The sequence below is a fragment of the Bactrocera latifrons genome, unplaced genomic scaffold, assembly GCF_001853355.1.
Source record: "Bactrocera latifrons isolate USDA-ARS-PBARC rearing strain unplaced genomic scaffold, ASM185335v1 scaffold_181, whole genome shotgun sequence".
NCBI classification, from domain to species: Eukaryota; Metazoa; Arthropoda; class Insecta; order Diptera; family Tephritidae; genus Bactrocera; species Bactrocera latifrons.
Window position 1 is genome coordinate 544,849 of NW_017535308.1, and position 18,219 is coordinate 563,067.

Genomic DNA, 18,219 nt, shown 5'->3' on the forward strand with positions numbered 1-18,219 from the left:
TCGAACTATTTTCTCCAGAAGCAGGTTGAAAAAGTCGCACGATAAGGAATCGCCTTGTCTGAAACCTCGTTTGGCATCGAACGGCTCGGAGAGGTCCTTCCCGATTCTGATTCTTTTGGTGCTGGCCAACGTCAGCTTACACAGCCATATAATTTTTGCAGGGGTACCAAATTCAGACATCTGGAGCAAGGATCGCAGCATAAAGGCAGCTCCTTTTCGTGCTGCCAAAAGCAGCTTTGAAATCGACGAAGAGGTGGTGAGTGTCGATTCTCCTTTCACGGGTCTTTTCCAAGATTTGGTGCATGGTGAATATCTGGTCGGTTATTGATTTTCCAGGTCTGAAGCCAGGATACATGTAGGATATACAGCTCATCAAAAATGGGCCGCATCTAGTCAATACTTCCCTGGGCCCGCATATACCAAATAGAAGGATTTTCGGATTGTGCCTAAAATAAATAAAATTGGGTTAAAACTTGACTTTCCTCCTTATAACTAATATCAGGATTTTCGAACATAAGGCTGATTTTACTCCATGTTATTGGAAATTGTATTTAAAGTACTTTAGTGAAACCCAGGGAACATTGGTTTAGTATGTAGCATGATAATAGCTGATCTGGTCTGTACTACCTCAACTGCCATACACTGGTTTTCGTTTTCTAATGCCGAATTGTCGGCCAGTGTATGTACGTATATATAAAATTGCTTGAATTCCGACTTTCTGGTTGACATTTACTACCTTAACCCTATACCGCATACAACGCCTATATGGTTTTGGGATTTGTTGCATTTGGCTTTGCACTAGCAAAATGATGTAGTGGAACAAATTTGTAACGGCAGTTTTCTTTGGACAATTCTTTGTTGATATTTCAGATACTGTTTGATTTTGATAGGTTTTGCTTGTTGTTTTCGTTTATTTTGTGAAGGTGTCTCACTTGAGTAACGCTAAGTGTATTTCGCGGTATTTGGACAAAATTTTTATCATAAAAATTAGGACTTTTCCCACAAAAAAAATTATTATTCGAAGGAAAAACATAGTGTTCACACAATAAAAATACAAACCTAAAAAACTATAGGCACGCTTTTGTACAAAATCGGACAAAGCCATATATGGCCTTTCATGCAGTACATACTATTTTGCCTTTCATGCATTTTAGTAAAATTTTTTTCAGAAATGGATGCAAGATCTTTTTATGAAAATTTAAGATATGTAAATGTAGGCGATAATGGGCTTCAAAGCGACGATGATTATATATCCGAATCAGATGAAGAAGCTATGGCGAGCCTAGTAGCTCAAACGCAAAACGCGCTAAAAAATCGAAACCACCAAACTGGAAAGAAAATAACTTGCCCCCGTATTTAAGTAAAAACTTTCCATTTCAAGGAGACATGGAGCTTCCAAGTTTTATCGACGAATTAGAGACGCGAGCGGAGTTCTTTCAATTTTTCTTTGACGAAGATTTGATAAACTTTATAGTTGAACAATCGAACATACTTGCGCTGCAAAAAGACATAAATAAGCCCGCAAATATTACTAAGAGCGAAATAGAGTAATTTATAGGTGAGGTGAGGTTTTCAGGCATAGTCTTATACATGTCTTTGATGAAATTACCATCATCGAGGCATTATTGGGATACTACAGTTAGCCAAGAATTTGTGCGCACCATCATGGCTTGCAATAGATGGGAAAACATTAAACGCTTTTTGCATTTCAACAACAATGAGGATATGAAATCTCCAGGTGAAGATGGATTTGACAAGCTGTTCAAAGTTCGACCACTTCTAAATAAAATCCGTGAAATGGTACTGCTCATACCAAAAGAGGAGCAACTGGTTGTGGATGAGCAAATAATTCCCACAAAGTGCCGACATCATCTACCACAATACATTCCGGCCAAACCGCACAAATGGCGTTTCAAGAACTTTGTTTAAATTCTCCTAGGTTTACCTGCTGAGGATGGCGCTATTTCGTAACCACGAAGTACATTAATTTCTTAAATAAAATTTTAAATCTGCCAGCGACTATCTCCTTTCTTTGTTTCTGATAACAAAACGATAAAATTTCAGTTCCTGAATTTATGACACCTATTGTCTTTTTTTATCGGTTTCAATTCTGATTTAGACAACTATGGGATTCTGCAACAACCCTCATTCAGGCTATGTAAATAAAATATCACGAAAACAAATTGTTGAGATGATACTAATTACATATAGACAGGGCGGATTCAGAATAGCATTTCTGGGGAGGGGGCAACTTTATGATTTGGTAACTGCTTTAAGAAATGTCTAACTTTAAACTGTAATTTTATTCTTTATACATAAGTATTTAACATTTAATTTACAGCATAACATCAATACGGAGTTTGCTCATTTTACTAAATCTTTCTATTATTTATTCTGGTTCCACAGCAATTTCGTGGTTTATGTTGAGGAGTGCTAAGCCGTTCAATCTTTTCTGGAGCATCGTTGTTCTGAGCCAAGTCAAAGAAGAAAATGATCGCTCAGTGCTAGAATTTATGGCTGGCAAAGTTCTGAGGCTTTCTAATGCGAAAAGCACTTGTGTTCCCGTAGTCATTTTCACTTTTCATGATTGTTGAAATAGCGCTACTTCTGTTTTGAGCTTGAGTTTTTTTTCAGTTCTTTATTTCTGCGCAAAATTTTCCCAAAATGTCTAATTAGGCATTCAATGAGTACAGTTAAATCATTTTTTTCCAAATTTAGGTTAAATTTTGGTAACAGCTTACTCAAATTGAAACTTTCATGAACTTTATCGGAAAAAAGCGTTTTTAAACCTTGCATGCAGAAACCCTGTAAAAGTTTTCACAGCTTTGAGATGGGTGATTGTTTCTACGACTCTGACGACCACATGTTCCGGAATTTTTCCACTTCAACATCAAATTTTTCAACCATCTGTGTAGCATTCGCAATTTTTTCATTAAAGTGATGAGCAGCATGCATTTTTCACGTGTTCAGTGTTGCTACAAATGTTGTTATGACGTTTGATGCTTTTTGTTGATAATACGGTAGTGACATCTATGCTAAATTTCACGTCAAGACTCTTCTTTATTTTTTTTGGATTTGATTGACAAAAAAAACATATTAATTTGTGCCCGCAGAAACAAAAGCAATAAAATACTATTACAATTGCTATGAATGGTTCGCAATCCGTTTCGTTTATATCGTCGAGAGTTGCAATCTTTATTTAGCGAGCTCAATGAAGTAAAGTATGCGAAACTAATTTTAATGGAACCAACTTTTTTTGTACTTAGTAAATAGCCTACAAATGAAACCCTTGTTCCAGTCGGTCTTCTCTCGATCGTATTCCACTTCCGACTCCTAAAAACTTATCCGGATGAAATGTGATCAAGTGAAATGCTTATACTCACTTAGTAATTAACTTTGTGTGTATTTATCATATCTAGCAAATAGAGTTTCTGACAGTTTAAAAAAGGGGTTTCCGCTGAGCACTTGTCTATCATATAAGTATAAGCACTTGCAATAAACAATTAGCATGTTACTCATTTTTCCGATTTCGTAACTGACATGATGAGCCACAACAAGCAACCCAGATAGGAATTGCGTATAAGTATGTGCATAGTATATATATAATACCTTTAAAGTCATTAGCATATAGGAGTTTAGACTCAACTCTTCTCAAATTTCAATTTGCTTTCATTTCCTTTAGCAGGCACTTGTATGTTACACATATGTCGTTTTCCGTTATAATGCCTCGTTGAAACACAACAAGTAACATTATAACACATTCAAGTACAATACCTGTCATACCATAGCCATCTAGCTTATACTACTATTTTACATAAATACTCTCATTCGTACTTGTAGGCATGCATCTAGTACTTTGGGTGTCATTGTTCTCGACTGACAGTGTACTTGTCGTTCTTTTGGACAACTTCGTACTTCAGCAACATACTGCTTTCAAAAGCACATGTACCTTCTAATGTGAAGATATACATACTCCCATGTATATATAGCAAATACATATGTCCTGAATACACTCATATTTAGGCAAGTAGGGTTAGAGATAATATGTGTCGGTTTCATATTCAACCTGTAAGCACACAAATTCAATACCTACATACCTACGCGCAAATTCATGTGTCTTAATGTGCGCTTCTGATCTACATATCTACATATATTCTGTATCCTGTGGAGCGTTTGTAAATCTATTTACAAATTTCGCCGTTCTTTTCCGCACTGCAAAGCTTGGAAGCGCTTGATATACACACATACTTAGGCATGCGTCTCAACCCCACTTAGTCCCCCAGTCTCCGTCATCCTTGCAAATGATTCAATTCAACGCCCACTCGACAGGGCAGGTCCTGAATATTGTCGTAACGTACGGTACATCATTGTATATACATATGTATAATCTTAAGTTCTATCATGTCGGAGTTCCTGCTTTCTTTGCGGTTTTGTTTCAGTTCTGAAAATTATTTTCCATACTCTCATAACAACTCGGTGTATGAAACTGGTACTTTAAACTGAAATGCTACCGGGCGGATACCCGCACTGTCACCGGTTCTCGTATATCCTATTCACTTATGCAATTGTCTTTGTGCGCACCGCATATCCTTATGACTCTTTTTCACTTTAGTCTGAACCCCTTTAGTGCTTTCTTACTCATTATCAATTGTTGACTTTTGTTTGTTTACTCTTAGTGAGTAAAATTCTGAGCAGTCATTTTTCACAACACAGTGGCACTTTTTACTGATTTGCCTTCACAATTTAATATTCGTGTATTCAGCCATTGATTCGTTTAGTCAATAGAATACACTCGTTCCTTGGTTGTTCTTTGGTTCGTCTGCTGAGATATATCACACCGTCGCGTGTCCATAGTCTTGTATATTATATTATATTATTTCTTTTTCGGTAATTASGCGGGGAAATGTTTGGTTGTGCTTGCGCTACTTGCATCACTTCAAGATATGTACACCGAGAGATATGTCCTTAGATGTCCATGAAGCCTATACTTAAGATTTTTCGAAACGAAGAATGAACCTTTAAAATACATTTTATTTTGTGAGAAAGATTTCGTTTAATTTTTTGGCTAATATTTTATTTTTTACTCTTAACAGTAATTGTCAATATATTTTCTTTCAATAATTCAAAAGTTAGCCAAGGACTTTTTGCCAAAGTTTATACTGATGATAATAATAAATTTTTTTTTTACTTGCTTAATAGTTAGTGTAACCCTGTTTTCAATTTGCATTATAGGTGCCGAATGGAAACTTCTAACCGAAGACGAAAAACGCCCATTTATCGATGAAGCAAAGCGACTACGGTAAGTTAATGGGCCCAAGAACATTAAAGCAAGTTCTAAAATTGGCTGGGCAATTATCTTAATTGAAAATGTATGCACATACTTATCAGATGTACTAATTCCCAAACTATTCAAGTTATTACGGAAAATGTCTAAAATTTATTTATGCCATTAATTCCAGTGCTATGCACATGAAAGAACATCCCGACTACAAATATCGTCCCAGAAGAAAACCGAAAGCATTGCGCCGAGATGGTTACCCTTATCCGATGCCATATCCATCAGTGCCCGTGGAGGCGTTACGTGCAGGTGAGTAAACATGTCGCATAATGTTGAATTCACATAACAGAGTACGTAGACACTAAAGAGAGTAAAGTTGTACGTTAGATTACAGCCATTAATGTGTATGGTAATTAAAATGCAAAGATGTTTCACAAATTATAAAACATACATACATACAAATGAACACATTTAGCAACAGGATAATTGTACAGGCACTACTGAGTAGTTTTCTCTTTTCATTAATATGCAAAGGTATGTAAGTGCTGTAAACTAAATCAAATTTCCCTCTAAACACATATGGATTTGCATATAAGGTCAGCATAACATTGATTTATGTACAAGTATATATGCATATACATGTATTACATAAAGTAATACACCCATGAAGACCGCCCTGCTTAGAAGTAGTGTGTCGGAAGTACATTATTTGCCAAAAGACAAATTTCTAAATGACATGCACGAAAGACAAGAATGTCAAGAATCGCGTATCCCACTAATGTACCGATGACTTGTACCACATAGCATTCTGTGTGTATTTCTATATATCTATAAATAATGTATATCTACACATAATAAGATGAACTATTGTGTGAGCCACCCTCATAACTACTACATGCGTGCATGCATAAGTACTCGTACATTGTAGTTACGATATAAATTTTAATGCAACAAAACGTATGCTAAGACTTGTTAAGTCATCAAGTTTAACTACATATGTATGTATGTATTAACGTAAAATGAGTATTCCTCCTTCATGGTGATGCATCAGCAATAAAAAACTTTGACTATTTATGGTTCAGAATAATTCAATATGGGGTGAATATGGGGTGAATATTGAATTATTCTGCCTTCCAACGACTGCAGTGCAGGATTTCCTTAGTTTACGATTTTATTACGCACTGGGCCGGAGCATCTGCTTAGACTGTGAGGTTTTGAATTAGCATTAATCAATTTGCCGTACGAAGTTTGGAAATAAGTAATTTTGAGGCGAACCTTTACAAGGAAGGAGCATTTAACTTTAGTGTAATATAATAATTACACACTCCGATCAAAGGTTATGTACAAGACCACTAAAGTTGCAATAAGGCTCCAGAGTCTTGAAGGGTTCGGGAGTAACAGAACTTTTTAAATTCTTGGGATTTGCAAAAAACAAGATGAAGAGAAGACAAGTAAGGAAGGGCTAGTTCGGGTGTAAACGCACATTGTATACCCTCGGAATTTTGAGAGATCAAGGCCCGGGAAATACCCTACCTCATAATTCGGCTATTACGTGAATGGGTTACATCCATATTGGTTTCTTATGATCTTATATACTTATTATATATGTAGGTCAGAGACTCAACAGGTTTCGTTACTACATTTTATGCGTCTCAAAATCTATCAAATCAATATGGCTACATTAACTTCGCATATTGTTTATATTAGGAAAAGCTTAACTTAGCATTAACTTTAGCCATTAATTGCGAAAAAGTTTTAACGTAATTTTATGAAGGGTTATTCGGGATAAAATCTGCTAGAATAACAAAAATCATAAAAAAATATCTAGTAATATTAGCAATTATTTGGGACCTTTACAAAATCGGTGCAAACCAAGTAAAAATTGCTAATGTAGTAAAATGTTTCAGAAAAATTGGGTACAATGACATCAAAAATGTTAAGAATGACCGCAATCTGTTATCTCAAACATAATTCGCAACACAACCCACCGCGAAGATAAAGTAATTGCTAGGAAATGTAAAGCTGATCCTTTCAAATCCTCCCAGTCTATAATGGTCGAAATCAATGCAGAATTGGGCTAGTGCGGAGAGAGGAAGCATGAACTCTATTCCTTTGGACAGATGCCAAGGTTAATAGAGAGCTTGCCACGCAGCGGTGAAGCGGTGATTTAAAATAACGGTTAACCAGCGAAGATATAATATCAAAGAATTTCACGCCACTTGTTAATGATCTACAAGGTGGCGCAAAATGACCTTCCTTGGATTATTTTTATTTTTTCTTTTAAATTTTTTACATTTTTTATTAAGTCGAGAGTGTGATATCATGTAAATGGCCGCCGCCACAGTTGATTGTCATTTGAGCCAGTTTTATGGGCTTTTCTGTCACTTTGGCCAGAACTTCCGGCGATAGGTCCTCACATTCTTGACGGATATTGTCTTTAAGAGCTGCAAAAGCCTGAGGCTTGCTGACATAAACCCGCAACTTCAAAAAGCCCCACAGAAAAGAGGCTGGAGCGGTCAAATCAGGCGATCTAACATCTGCATCGGAAACATCTTCAAATTGAATACCTAAATTCGCTGTAAACACTGTCGACTGATACCCATTCACATGGCACGTCGCATGGTCGATGTCGACGGCGCTTCCATGACATCCTTGGTAACAGCAGCAATATTCTGCCACGCCTGGCAGCATCTCGTGTTGTGCCAGTCTCTTCGAGCGGCTAAACGTGGCAGTGATTCACCAGTAAGCGTCGGACGATCAGGAAATCTGTGATGAAATTCACGTTGTGCCAAAGTCACCGACCGATTATTGGTCAAATAAATAGTCACCAATAACCCACGTTCTGGAGCAGTGTAGAATACCATGTTTATTTACGTGTATTTCGCATGTGTTTACTACGCAAATGTCAAAACAGAACTGACATTAGAGATCAATTGCAAAAATTATAGCATCTTCTGATAGGAGGCTTACTTTTGCGTCACCCTGTACATACATACATAAGTATATTTTGCCTTATAGATCTTTTGAAGTACACTAAATACTTATTCAAGTCGATTTTGACTTAATAATATAAAATAAACCAAACATTGTATATTTATTATGATTTATTTTTAGTTTTTAGTAAAATATTAAACAGCTTTTGTGCAATATAACGGTTTTACTTTCTTTAACCGTAACGTTATTAAGTATTGTATTTCGCAATAAGAAAACGCGCTAAATCTCTGTCCATAGCTGTAAAGTACAAAAGTATTCGTAATATTTTATTATTCATAACAGTTATTTTATCTTACTTTCATGCTTCACGTACACAATTTTTAATATATGTAAATACCAAGCTTTCTTTTCCATGAAATAGTACAACACTTCAAAAACAGTATTATGAGCTTACTCCGCTCTAAACATGAACTGACTTGAATTTGCATCTCATGAGTATTCCGAATTTGTATACGTGCTCGCAATAGCACCGTTAATCGCGTATTTCTACTTTTGGCAGAATATTACAATCATTCTGTCTACAAAACTGTGTGGTTTCGGCAGTTTTAATTTGCAGTAAATTAAAATTCTTTGGATTGTCTAAAATATGGGTTGAAAGTCAAAGGAAACTGGTAGTAAAGAAACATTATATTCAATATCTGTATACGAAATAAAGGAAATCCATTGAAAGAAATATCTAGTGTCTCAAAAAGAAGCACTTCAATCATCCATAGCATTTTGCAGAGGATTTCGTTAAGCTTAGGACAGCGCAAGCCTAGAAAATTGAAGTCTCACGATAAAGCAGTAATAATAAGAAAATCCTTATCTCCTAGAAATTATTAAGAGTTTCGCTACGATAAACGACTGATTCGATCATTTTATTAAGAATGACTATTGTGAGTTACCTTCTGCATTCATTCTTAACAAAAAACTGTAACAAAGCTCTATAATTTAAGTAGAAATTATAAAATCTATTTAAAACTTACCTTCCCCAACAATTTAACGGCGAAATATGTCTTTATGTATAATGACAGGTGGCTGAGTGGTATGTTCAATCCTGCATGGAGGTGGTAATGTAATGTTATGGTGTGATCTATGAGTGCAAATCGATAATATGCAATTTATTACTAACAAAATGGATAACCGACTGTATAATCAAATCTTAAGGGACAATTCGAATAGTCCAAGTTTATCTGGATTAAGGGTCGATATAACTTTCAGCAAGATTACGACGCAAAGAATGCGGTTGACAATAAAAAACTTTGATATTATATAACACACCAAAAGTTTTGGAAACGACATCCCAGTCGTTATCCGATCGAGCATTTGTGGGCAGATTTAGAGTGCGCCATTCAGACACCCACGATAACGCAAGAGACAGTCTTAAAGCGGCGATACTCAAAGAAAGCGCCGAGATATCAGCTAAGATAACAAAAAACTTGGTTTTTAAATACAGAATGGATAAAGGGAGGTTATTAAGATGAAAGGATACGCCACTAGATACTAGTTACTACTAGTACTATTTTATATGTGCGTGTACTATATACAGCTGTTGACAGCTAAATAGAAGCCACACATATTTTGAAGTAAATGATGTTACTTTCTAACAAATCACGTATATTTATTGTATTTCACTTATTTTGTTGAAATCTATGTTAAACTTAAACTCTAATGGTAAAAAATTTGTTTAAAACTGATTTTTGTTTTGAAGGTTTTAAAAAAAACATGTGAAATCAACGACTTGAGTGGGACAACTAATTAGAAACGAAAATATTTTATCAACAAAAATAGCGATATTACAAAAACTTGCTTACTTTCAGTTGTGTCTTGACATGCCGTTCTATTTCCACCACAAAAAAATCCATATTTGGAATATTTTTGGTGCATATGACTATTTCAACATCATCCAGAGATGTCCGGTTTAAGTCTGGGATGGATGATTCCCTCCAAAACATTGACATAATTTTCATTAAAAAACGCTTGTGTCAACTTAGACGCATGTTTTGAATTGTTATCTTCCTTATAACAGGCAAATTTTCCTCAGCCTATGGCGACATGACACTTTTAGAACGTCGACGTATTCCTCCTTGTTTAAAATTCCATCAATCTTATGGAGTGAACCAACAAAATTGCAGATTTATGCAATGATTTATCCTCCACCATACTCAACTACGCATGGAACATAGCGACCATAAAATTCTTGAATTATTGAACGGCGAACATACCTTCAACCATCAGGACCTAAGCGATTAATTTTTATAACATCGTTCCAAACGATTGGTTGTCCTTGACCAATAAGTATCAATAAGTGGGTTCCTGCATGCTGTCCTGCCGTGAAGTCCAGATTCGACCAAACGCCGAGCAATTACACTCTTGGATATTTGGGCATTATATTCGTCTTGAATTTCATTTAGAATGGAGTGGAACTCTTTTTTGGGTATCTTCGGGAGATAGTATTAATTCTGCGGTTTATTTCTGTTCCAGTTTTTCGGTTTTGCGTGCAACATTGGAAAAAGTTATAAAATTCTGTATATGTTTAAAGGCAGTGAAGACAATATTTGTTGAGCACTACAATTTATTTCTACGGCTTTTCGGACTTACGAAGGTCAAAAATGTTACCAAGTACTGCAGCTTTTTCTCATTAAATAGCTTGAATAATACATTTTTATACTCTCGCAACAAAGTTGCTAAAGAAAGTATTATAGTTTTGTTCAGATAACGGTTGTTTTTAAGTCCGAAAACTAAAAGAGTCTGATATAGGGTTATATATACCAAAGTGATCAGGGTGACGAGTAGAGTTGAAATCCGGAGGTCTGTCTGTCTGTCCGTGCAAGCTGTAACTTGAGTAAAAATTGAGATATCATGGTACACGTATTTCTTGGCTCCATAAGAAGGTTAAGTTCGAAGATGGGCGAAATCGGTCCACTGCCACGCCCACAAAAGGGCGGAAACCGAAAACCTATAAAGCCATAAATAAAGATATTAAAATATAATTTTCCACGAAGGATCGCATTAGGGAGGGGCATATTTGGACGCAATTTTTTTTTGGAAAAGTGGGCGTGGCCCCGCTCCCTACTAATTTTTTTGTACATATCTCGAAAACTACTGTAGCTATGTCAACCAAACTATATAGAGTCGTTTCTTTTAGGCATTTCCATATACACTTCAAAAATGGAAGAAATCGGATAATAACCACGCCCACCTCCCATACAAAGGCTATGTTGAAAATCACTAAAAGTGCGTTAATCGACTAACAAAAAACGTCAGAAACACTAAATTTTACGGAAGAAATGTCAGAAGGAAGCTGCATCCAGGCTTTTTTAAAAATTGAAATGGGCATGGCGTCGCCCACTTATGAATTTTAATTCTTTAAACAACTATTTCTAATTAGGTTGGTTAATTCACCCTCTATATCGTAACGCCTTTCCTATTTTGGAAAAAATTAAAAGAACTTTAACGTCCCAACTACAAACCAGAGTGAGTTTGGTAGTAGAGTAACACGAACAATGCAAGACTTTTAGGAATATAATAACGGTATATCAAAAAATGTTGGCATTATTCTAATCACCCAAAAGAGGGAGCGTTTTAATTAGCTGTAAATGGAATTTTTTCCGAATAATTTTTTGATATAAATGCACGTGCCTATATAGTTTTTAAGTTGTAGCGTTATTCTACATACCGATGTATGTACATTTATTGGCACATAGCTGTATACCGTCTAAAAAGCTGGAATCGGTTATCACCAGTTGATAACAAGAAGTTCAATGATCTACTTCACGACTACTTTTGCTACTTAACTTTACTCACAAAAAATGTCTTTAAAGTTGTAAACATCTTTATAATTTAAATCGAAAAATGTTGTACAACTTTTGAAATATGCAGACAATATTTAATTCCTAAACGCTCTACGGGTACATACATACTTATAAACGCCCACACTTACATCATGTATGTGTATATATAGTGGAGGCAGATCTAAAAAGTAGCAATTTGGACATTGTATTCACACAACTACCTCTTTGAGAAGTTCTAGACAACAACTGCGTACTTCTTTAAACGAAATTATTGGTATGGCGCTTGTAATTATGCACCAAGAGTACTTACAAAACATATTCATTGCTATTTTTACTATTCATTTATCTATACAAAAATCGTAATCAGTACTTTGAAGTTTGCCACCTCTTTTTGATTAAAAGACTAACTTGAGAAATGTCTTGAAAGAGCTGAATCATAAAACAATTACATGAAGTCAGCAATTTAACCCTTTGCCATTTGACGAGTTAATTTTGATATGAAAATTATTAACAATGAATCAGATTTCAATTTTTAGCTGCGTATTTTGAAGAGGATGGCAATTATTTTAAACAATAGGGCAGTAGCGCTACCAGTTTTCTACAAATTATTCAAACACCTTGTTACCTTCCATATGTATTTCAGGTATAACGCCAGGGTACTTTGCGCCAGGGCCAGCAGCAGCATATCACTTGGGCAGCCATCTGACACAGACCAATTCACCAGCATCACAGGTGAGTCGTTACATACATACATTCATTACATATGCATTTATCTATTAAAAAATAAAAATAAAAAATACTATGTTAAAGTCTCGAGATAACAAGCACCTACTGCCGAAATGCCTTCGAAAGAAAATCGAGCCATTCCATATTGTATACGGTTTAGGGAAGCGGTGAGCAAGGCGCCAACCAATCAGCTCAATTGAATTTATAGTCGAAATTAACCGACTGTTCAACAACGGCGATCTTGTAACGGTTGCAACGAACCGACCACCTCCGCAACGCACTTAAGATGCACCAAGTGGAAGAGGCACCTCGTGTGTTTGCTATTCAAGTTAATCACATAATTACGGAACTTCCACATACTGATGCCTACTTTTCACTGCTGCCTATTATGTTTTTATACAAACGCTAAAACGGCGAGCGATGCCCAATGTGAACCTTATCATAACGAAGCCATCAAATATTGCACTGTACTGCACGCTGCCCTAAATTGCTCTAGGCCTATTCAAGTGCAACTCAATGCATTCGCGTAATCCTTTGAACTTTTTCACACCAATTTACAACGGACATGGATTTATATCAAGTCATCGTCAACTTTGTTGTGAAGAATTTTTCATAGCTACAGCACACGCTATAGGCGGAGAGTAAACAGGGCGCATGGGAAATACAAAAGCCGAGAGAAAAAGGGTATATTATATATGTATGTATGTACATATGTTTGTTCTATGTGCCCTGCTGTTAGTGCTCTGAAGCGAACTTGCAATTATTCAATTATTGATTTTATGAAGGGCACATTGCCTCGCATACAGTTAAGGATACAATTTGGTAAGCGTGTAAAAAGTGTCTGGAGTTGGTTATCATCCAGAGAATTAGGGTAAGACAGCTACGGTTTTAGGCGTGACAAGTACTTTTAATTGTTAAACATAAACGCGTTTAATGCTGGTTCCACATATCACTTAATGAAAACGACATGTGGGCGTTCTGTACTTGACATATTATGTAGGACCTTGTTTGCCTGTTGAGTGAGGAGTGACAAATTGCACCTGCTGCAATAAGAAAGGAAAAATAATACAATATTTATATGCAGAACATATTTGTTTGAATACATACGATTATCATGTATTTAAGCATTACAAGCAAATAAAAAAGTGCCAAACCTGGAAGTCCGTTTCATATTTTTTTCATGTCTTCGAAATACATATATAGTCGGCGCTATAAGTATGATACACCCATCACTTTGTTTATATTGGAAAACAGTTCAATTTCATAAAGTTACTTTACTTAGGAATTAAGTAAATATACAAATGCTTATGATAAATTACATTTGTAAATTTTCCTACCGCAGTTTGTGAATTTTTCAATCCTTTACTTTCTTAGCTGAAATCTTCTTCTTAACGAGAATTCAACATTTTACATCACCCCTATAATTACCCAACTTATAATGACAGCCTTAGCAGCATCATTAAGTATATGTATATTCAATCAACTTGCAACGCCCGCATATTTATCAATCAGTCGAGTTTCACCGCCACCAACTTTTTACCGTCAGCCTACAACACCTCAATTACTCAAAATAATAATAAAGCCGAATACAATGAGTATAAAAGTCATGGCATTTAATAATGCAAGCATTCGAAAGATCTTCAATAAATGGCTATAAATATATTATATTAGGTTGTCAAAAAAGTCTTGCGGTATTTTCGCTTGTTGGCGCTGAGAGCGCGTAGTTCTAGTTTCATTCGTCGCATCGGGTCATACGGATACTATACCTTTTTGGAAAGCTCATTTCACGCGCTAACACGTATTTGATTGATTGTCGTTTCTTTTAGGTCGTTCGTGAGTTATAGCGTCGCAACCATGGAGCAAAATAAAGAGAAAATACGGCATATTTTACAGTACTACTACGATAAAGGCAAAAATGCATCTCAAGCCGCCAATAAAATTTGTGCAGTTTATGGACCCGATACAGTTTCCATTTCCACTGCACAACGATGGTTTCAACGTTTTCGTTCTGGTGTAGAGATGGTCGAAGATGCGCCACGCTCCGGAAGGCCTGTCGTCGAAAATTGCGATAAAATAGCTGAATTGGGCGAAAGAGACCGGCATAGTAGTTGCCGTAGCATCGGTCGAGAGCTGGGCATGAGTCAAAAAAAATTTATAAAACAATTGAAAATTCAATAAAAATACCGCAAGACTTTTTTGACAATCTAATATATAGAGTGACATATACATATATAGGCATATATATTTATATATATACATATGTATATGGTATATACAATGAATAAGCTCGCAACGATTCTTCGAGCACTTTAAAGAGTTTTTGGAGAAACAAAGGATATATAACTATTTCTCCAAGTGGGGTCCATATATTTTTGGTCAAGTCTAACTTAACAGTTAATAGCATTTTTAGCTCGGTTAAAGTTACCAAAGTTTTACGCACCTGTAAATCAATCAGAAGCAAATTCATAATTATCTACAAAGAATGACGCGACAGCGTATGTCTAAATAATTAAAATACCGACTCTGTGGAAAGGCTTTACGTACCTTAGTATTAATCCTTTTTGCTTAAATACTTCATATTAAAGATTTGATGCAAATCAATATCGGTAACTAAAGAAGGTTAATTAAATTAAATACTTCATATTAAAGATTTGATGCAAATCAATATCGGTAACTAAAGAAGGTTAATTAAATTAAATACTTCATATTAAAGACTTCTATTGACAAGATATCCCAAATTTAAAAACATAAATATTAGAAAAGGGTTACCGTGGTGATCGGCCGAGCGGGCGGCTAGGCTGCAACATAATATGCGTTGTATCCGCCATTATATATATATGTATGTATGTAAATAACGATGATCTCAACTGATCTACCAACCTCAAATAAGCGACGTCAATTTCCTGTAAAAACTTCTTAAACTACTGACAAACCCCAAGGGAAACCTTCGAATTAGTACAGATTGACCTATGTACAAAAGCTTTACTCATGGCCACATACTCTTGGCATATCGTTTGTAAAAGTTGTTAGAAACATTAAAAATAAAAATAAACTAATCAAATATTAAGAAAAAACTAAATAATACAAAAATATCCGATTTTTTTTTTTTTTTAAATAGTAATATCACTCAGAGAAAGTTTGGTAGGTATCTGTGTCAAAATGCATAACTTGAAATGTTAACCTATGCAAGTCGCTAGTAGTGCAACCGGTTTCTACAAACCGCACACCTCGGTAAGAAGATCGATGAGTAATCTCAGTATATCTTAGTTCACTTGGCTAAGGGATTCGTCGAGCACTGCCTAAATTTTATAAACATTTTGTGAAATTTTCAAAGGAAAATATTCAAACCTCGGCCATTACGACGTAATTTACGGCAGTCCCTCGCAAACCAGGCGCCTCCGACAGAAAAACTTTCTACAAGATCATCAAAAATAAAAATAAAACAAGTAAGAAAGGGCTAACATTTTTAGAAAGGGCCGAACATTTTATACTCTCGCATCAAATACCATATTTGTGTAAAATTTTATTCCGCTATCATCATTGGTTCCTAATGTATATATTATACAGAGAAGGCATCAGATGGAATTCAAAATAGCGTTATATTGGAAGAAGGCGTGGTTGTGAACCGATTTCACCCACTTTTCCAAGAAAAATGTCCACCAAATATGCCCCTCCCTAATGCAATCCTTTGTGGGCGTGGCAGTGGGCCGATTTTGCCCATCTTCGAACTTAATCTCCTTATGGAGCCAGGAAATATGTGTACCAAGTTTCATCATGACATCTCAATTTTTACTGAAGTTACAGCTTGCACGGACGGACGGACAGACAGACATCCGGATTTCAACTCTACTCGTCACCCTGATCACCTTGGTATAGGACTTACAAACAACCGTTATGTGAAAAAAACTATAATACTCTCCTTAGCAACTTTGTTGCGAGAGTATAAAAAATACGAAGTTTAGTTAAGGAAATAAAGTAGGTATTAGAAACAAGAGAAAAAAAATCAAATTTGTATTTTTTGTAGACGTTTCCACAAAAAAAATTAAATTTAGGTGAAAATATCTCGACGTTTTAGTTTTGTTTAAACGGTTGTAATTGAACAAAAAACATCCTTCATTCAAAAACTTGTAAATTATATCTCGAAGACCTGTGAAAAATTTGGTAAAGATCGGTTTAGTATTTTCAGAGAAATCTTGACAACCGACTTTGAAAATAAAGCTTCGAGAAAACGCGTTTTAAATGATGGCGTAGCTGACCTCGAGCGCTCAACTTTTCAAAGCTGTATCTACAATATTCTAGAGATGTTATAGAACTAAATAAGACAATAAAAAAAATTTATTTCTTGAAGAGAACTAAGAAAAAAGTTCAGTACTTATTCTTCTTCAAGAAAACAAATCAAGCACAGAAAAGTAAAACTTATATGACAGAAGGTTCTTCCTGCCGTTCTGCATATGTGTGCGTCGTAATTCGAGGATAAATATCAAGTAATACGAAACTGAAACCGTAACGAGACTAAAAAATCTAATCATCAAATGTTATATTAAAATGGGGGCTAAACCACATGTGAACGCAGGACTATCACGAAGTCAGGGAAAAACAAGAAAAAACGTTAACTTCAGCTGCACTGAAGCTAATATACCCTTCACAGGTGCATTTCTGTTAGTAACTATGTGTTCAGTTTGTATGGAAGCTATATGCTATAGTTAACCAATCTAAACAATTTTTTCGGAGATTGTATTGTTGCTTTAGAAATTAACCTGTGCCAACATTTGTGAAAATATTGTGAAATGTGAAAACTTTCCGATCGTTCAATTTGTGTGGCAGCTATATGTTTTAGTGGTCTGATATCGGCAGTTCCGACAAATGAGCAGCTTCTTGAAGAGAAAACGACGTATAAAAAATTTCAAAACGTTATCTTGAAAACTGAGGGCCTAGTTCGTATATATACAGACAGACAGACTAATGAGAATAATATCATTTATACTATGGCCATCTCAGAACCATATTTATATGCCACTAGTCCATCTATAACTTTGCGACAAAAATACTGCTACACAGGGTCATCCCTTTTTCCGTTCTTGATAATAAAAGATTCAATCGAATCAATTTGTAGGTATAACAGTTTTGTTCAGATAACTGTTGTTCTTATCACCTAAACCTAATCGAGACAGATATACATAGGAATTTGTATTTTTATACATACATATACATATTTATATTAGGTCAGGATTGTGAGACGAGTTGGCATCCGGATGCATGTCTGTCCGTCCGTCTGTGCAAGCTATAACTTCAGTACAAATTGAGATACCGTTATGGCACGTTTTACTGCGCAAAAAGTGAATGCGAGTGCATAGAGGGGCGTCATTGGCCCACAGCCACGTCCTCAAAGCGCCATTAATCAAAACTTACAAAACTCTATAACAAATTTTAAAAAATGGGCATGGTCCC

General features: G+C 35.6%; 1 protein-coding gene across 6 annotated transcripts in view; it reads left to right on the forward strand.

Moving 5' to 3' along the window:
* Positions 1 to 18,219, forward strand: part of LOC108967263 (transcription factor mef2A) — a 140,946-nt gene that overhangs the window by 120,636 nt on the left and 2,091 nt on the right. For all 6 annotated transcript variants that reach the window (XM_018930568.1, XM_018930564.1, XM_018930569.1 and 3 more), the window contains 3 exons: positions 5,233 to 5,299; positions 5,460 to 5,587; positions 12,689 to 12,777. In XM_018930568.1, the coding sequence (XP_018786113.1) occupies positions 5,233 to 5,299; positions 5,460 to 5,587; positions 12,689 to 12,777 (284 nt within the window). The remainder of the gene's footprint in view (positions 1 to 5,232; positions 5,300 to 5,459; positions 5,588 to 12,688; positions 12,778 to 18,219) is intronic.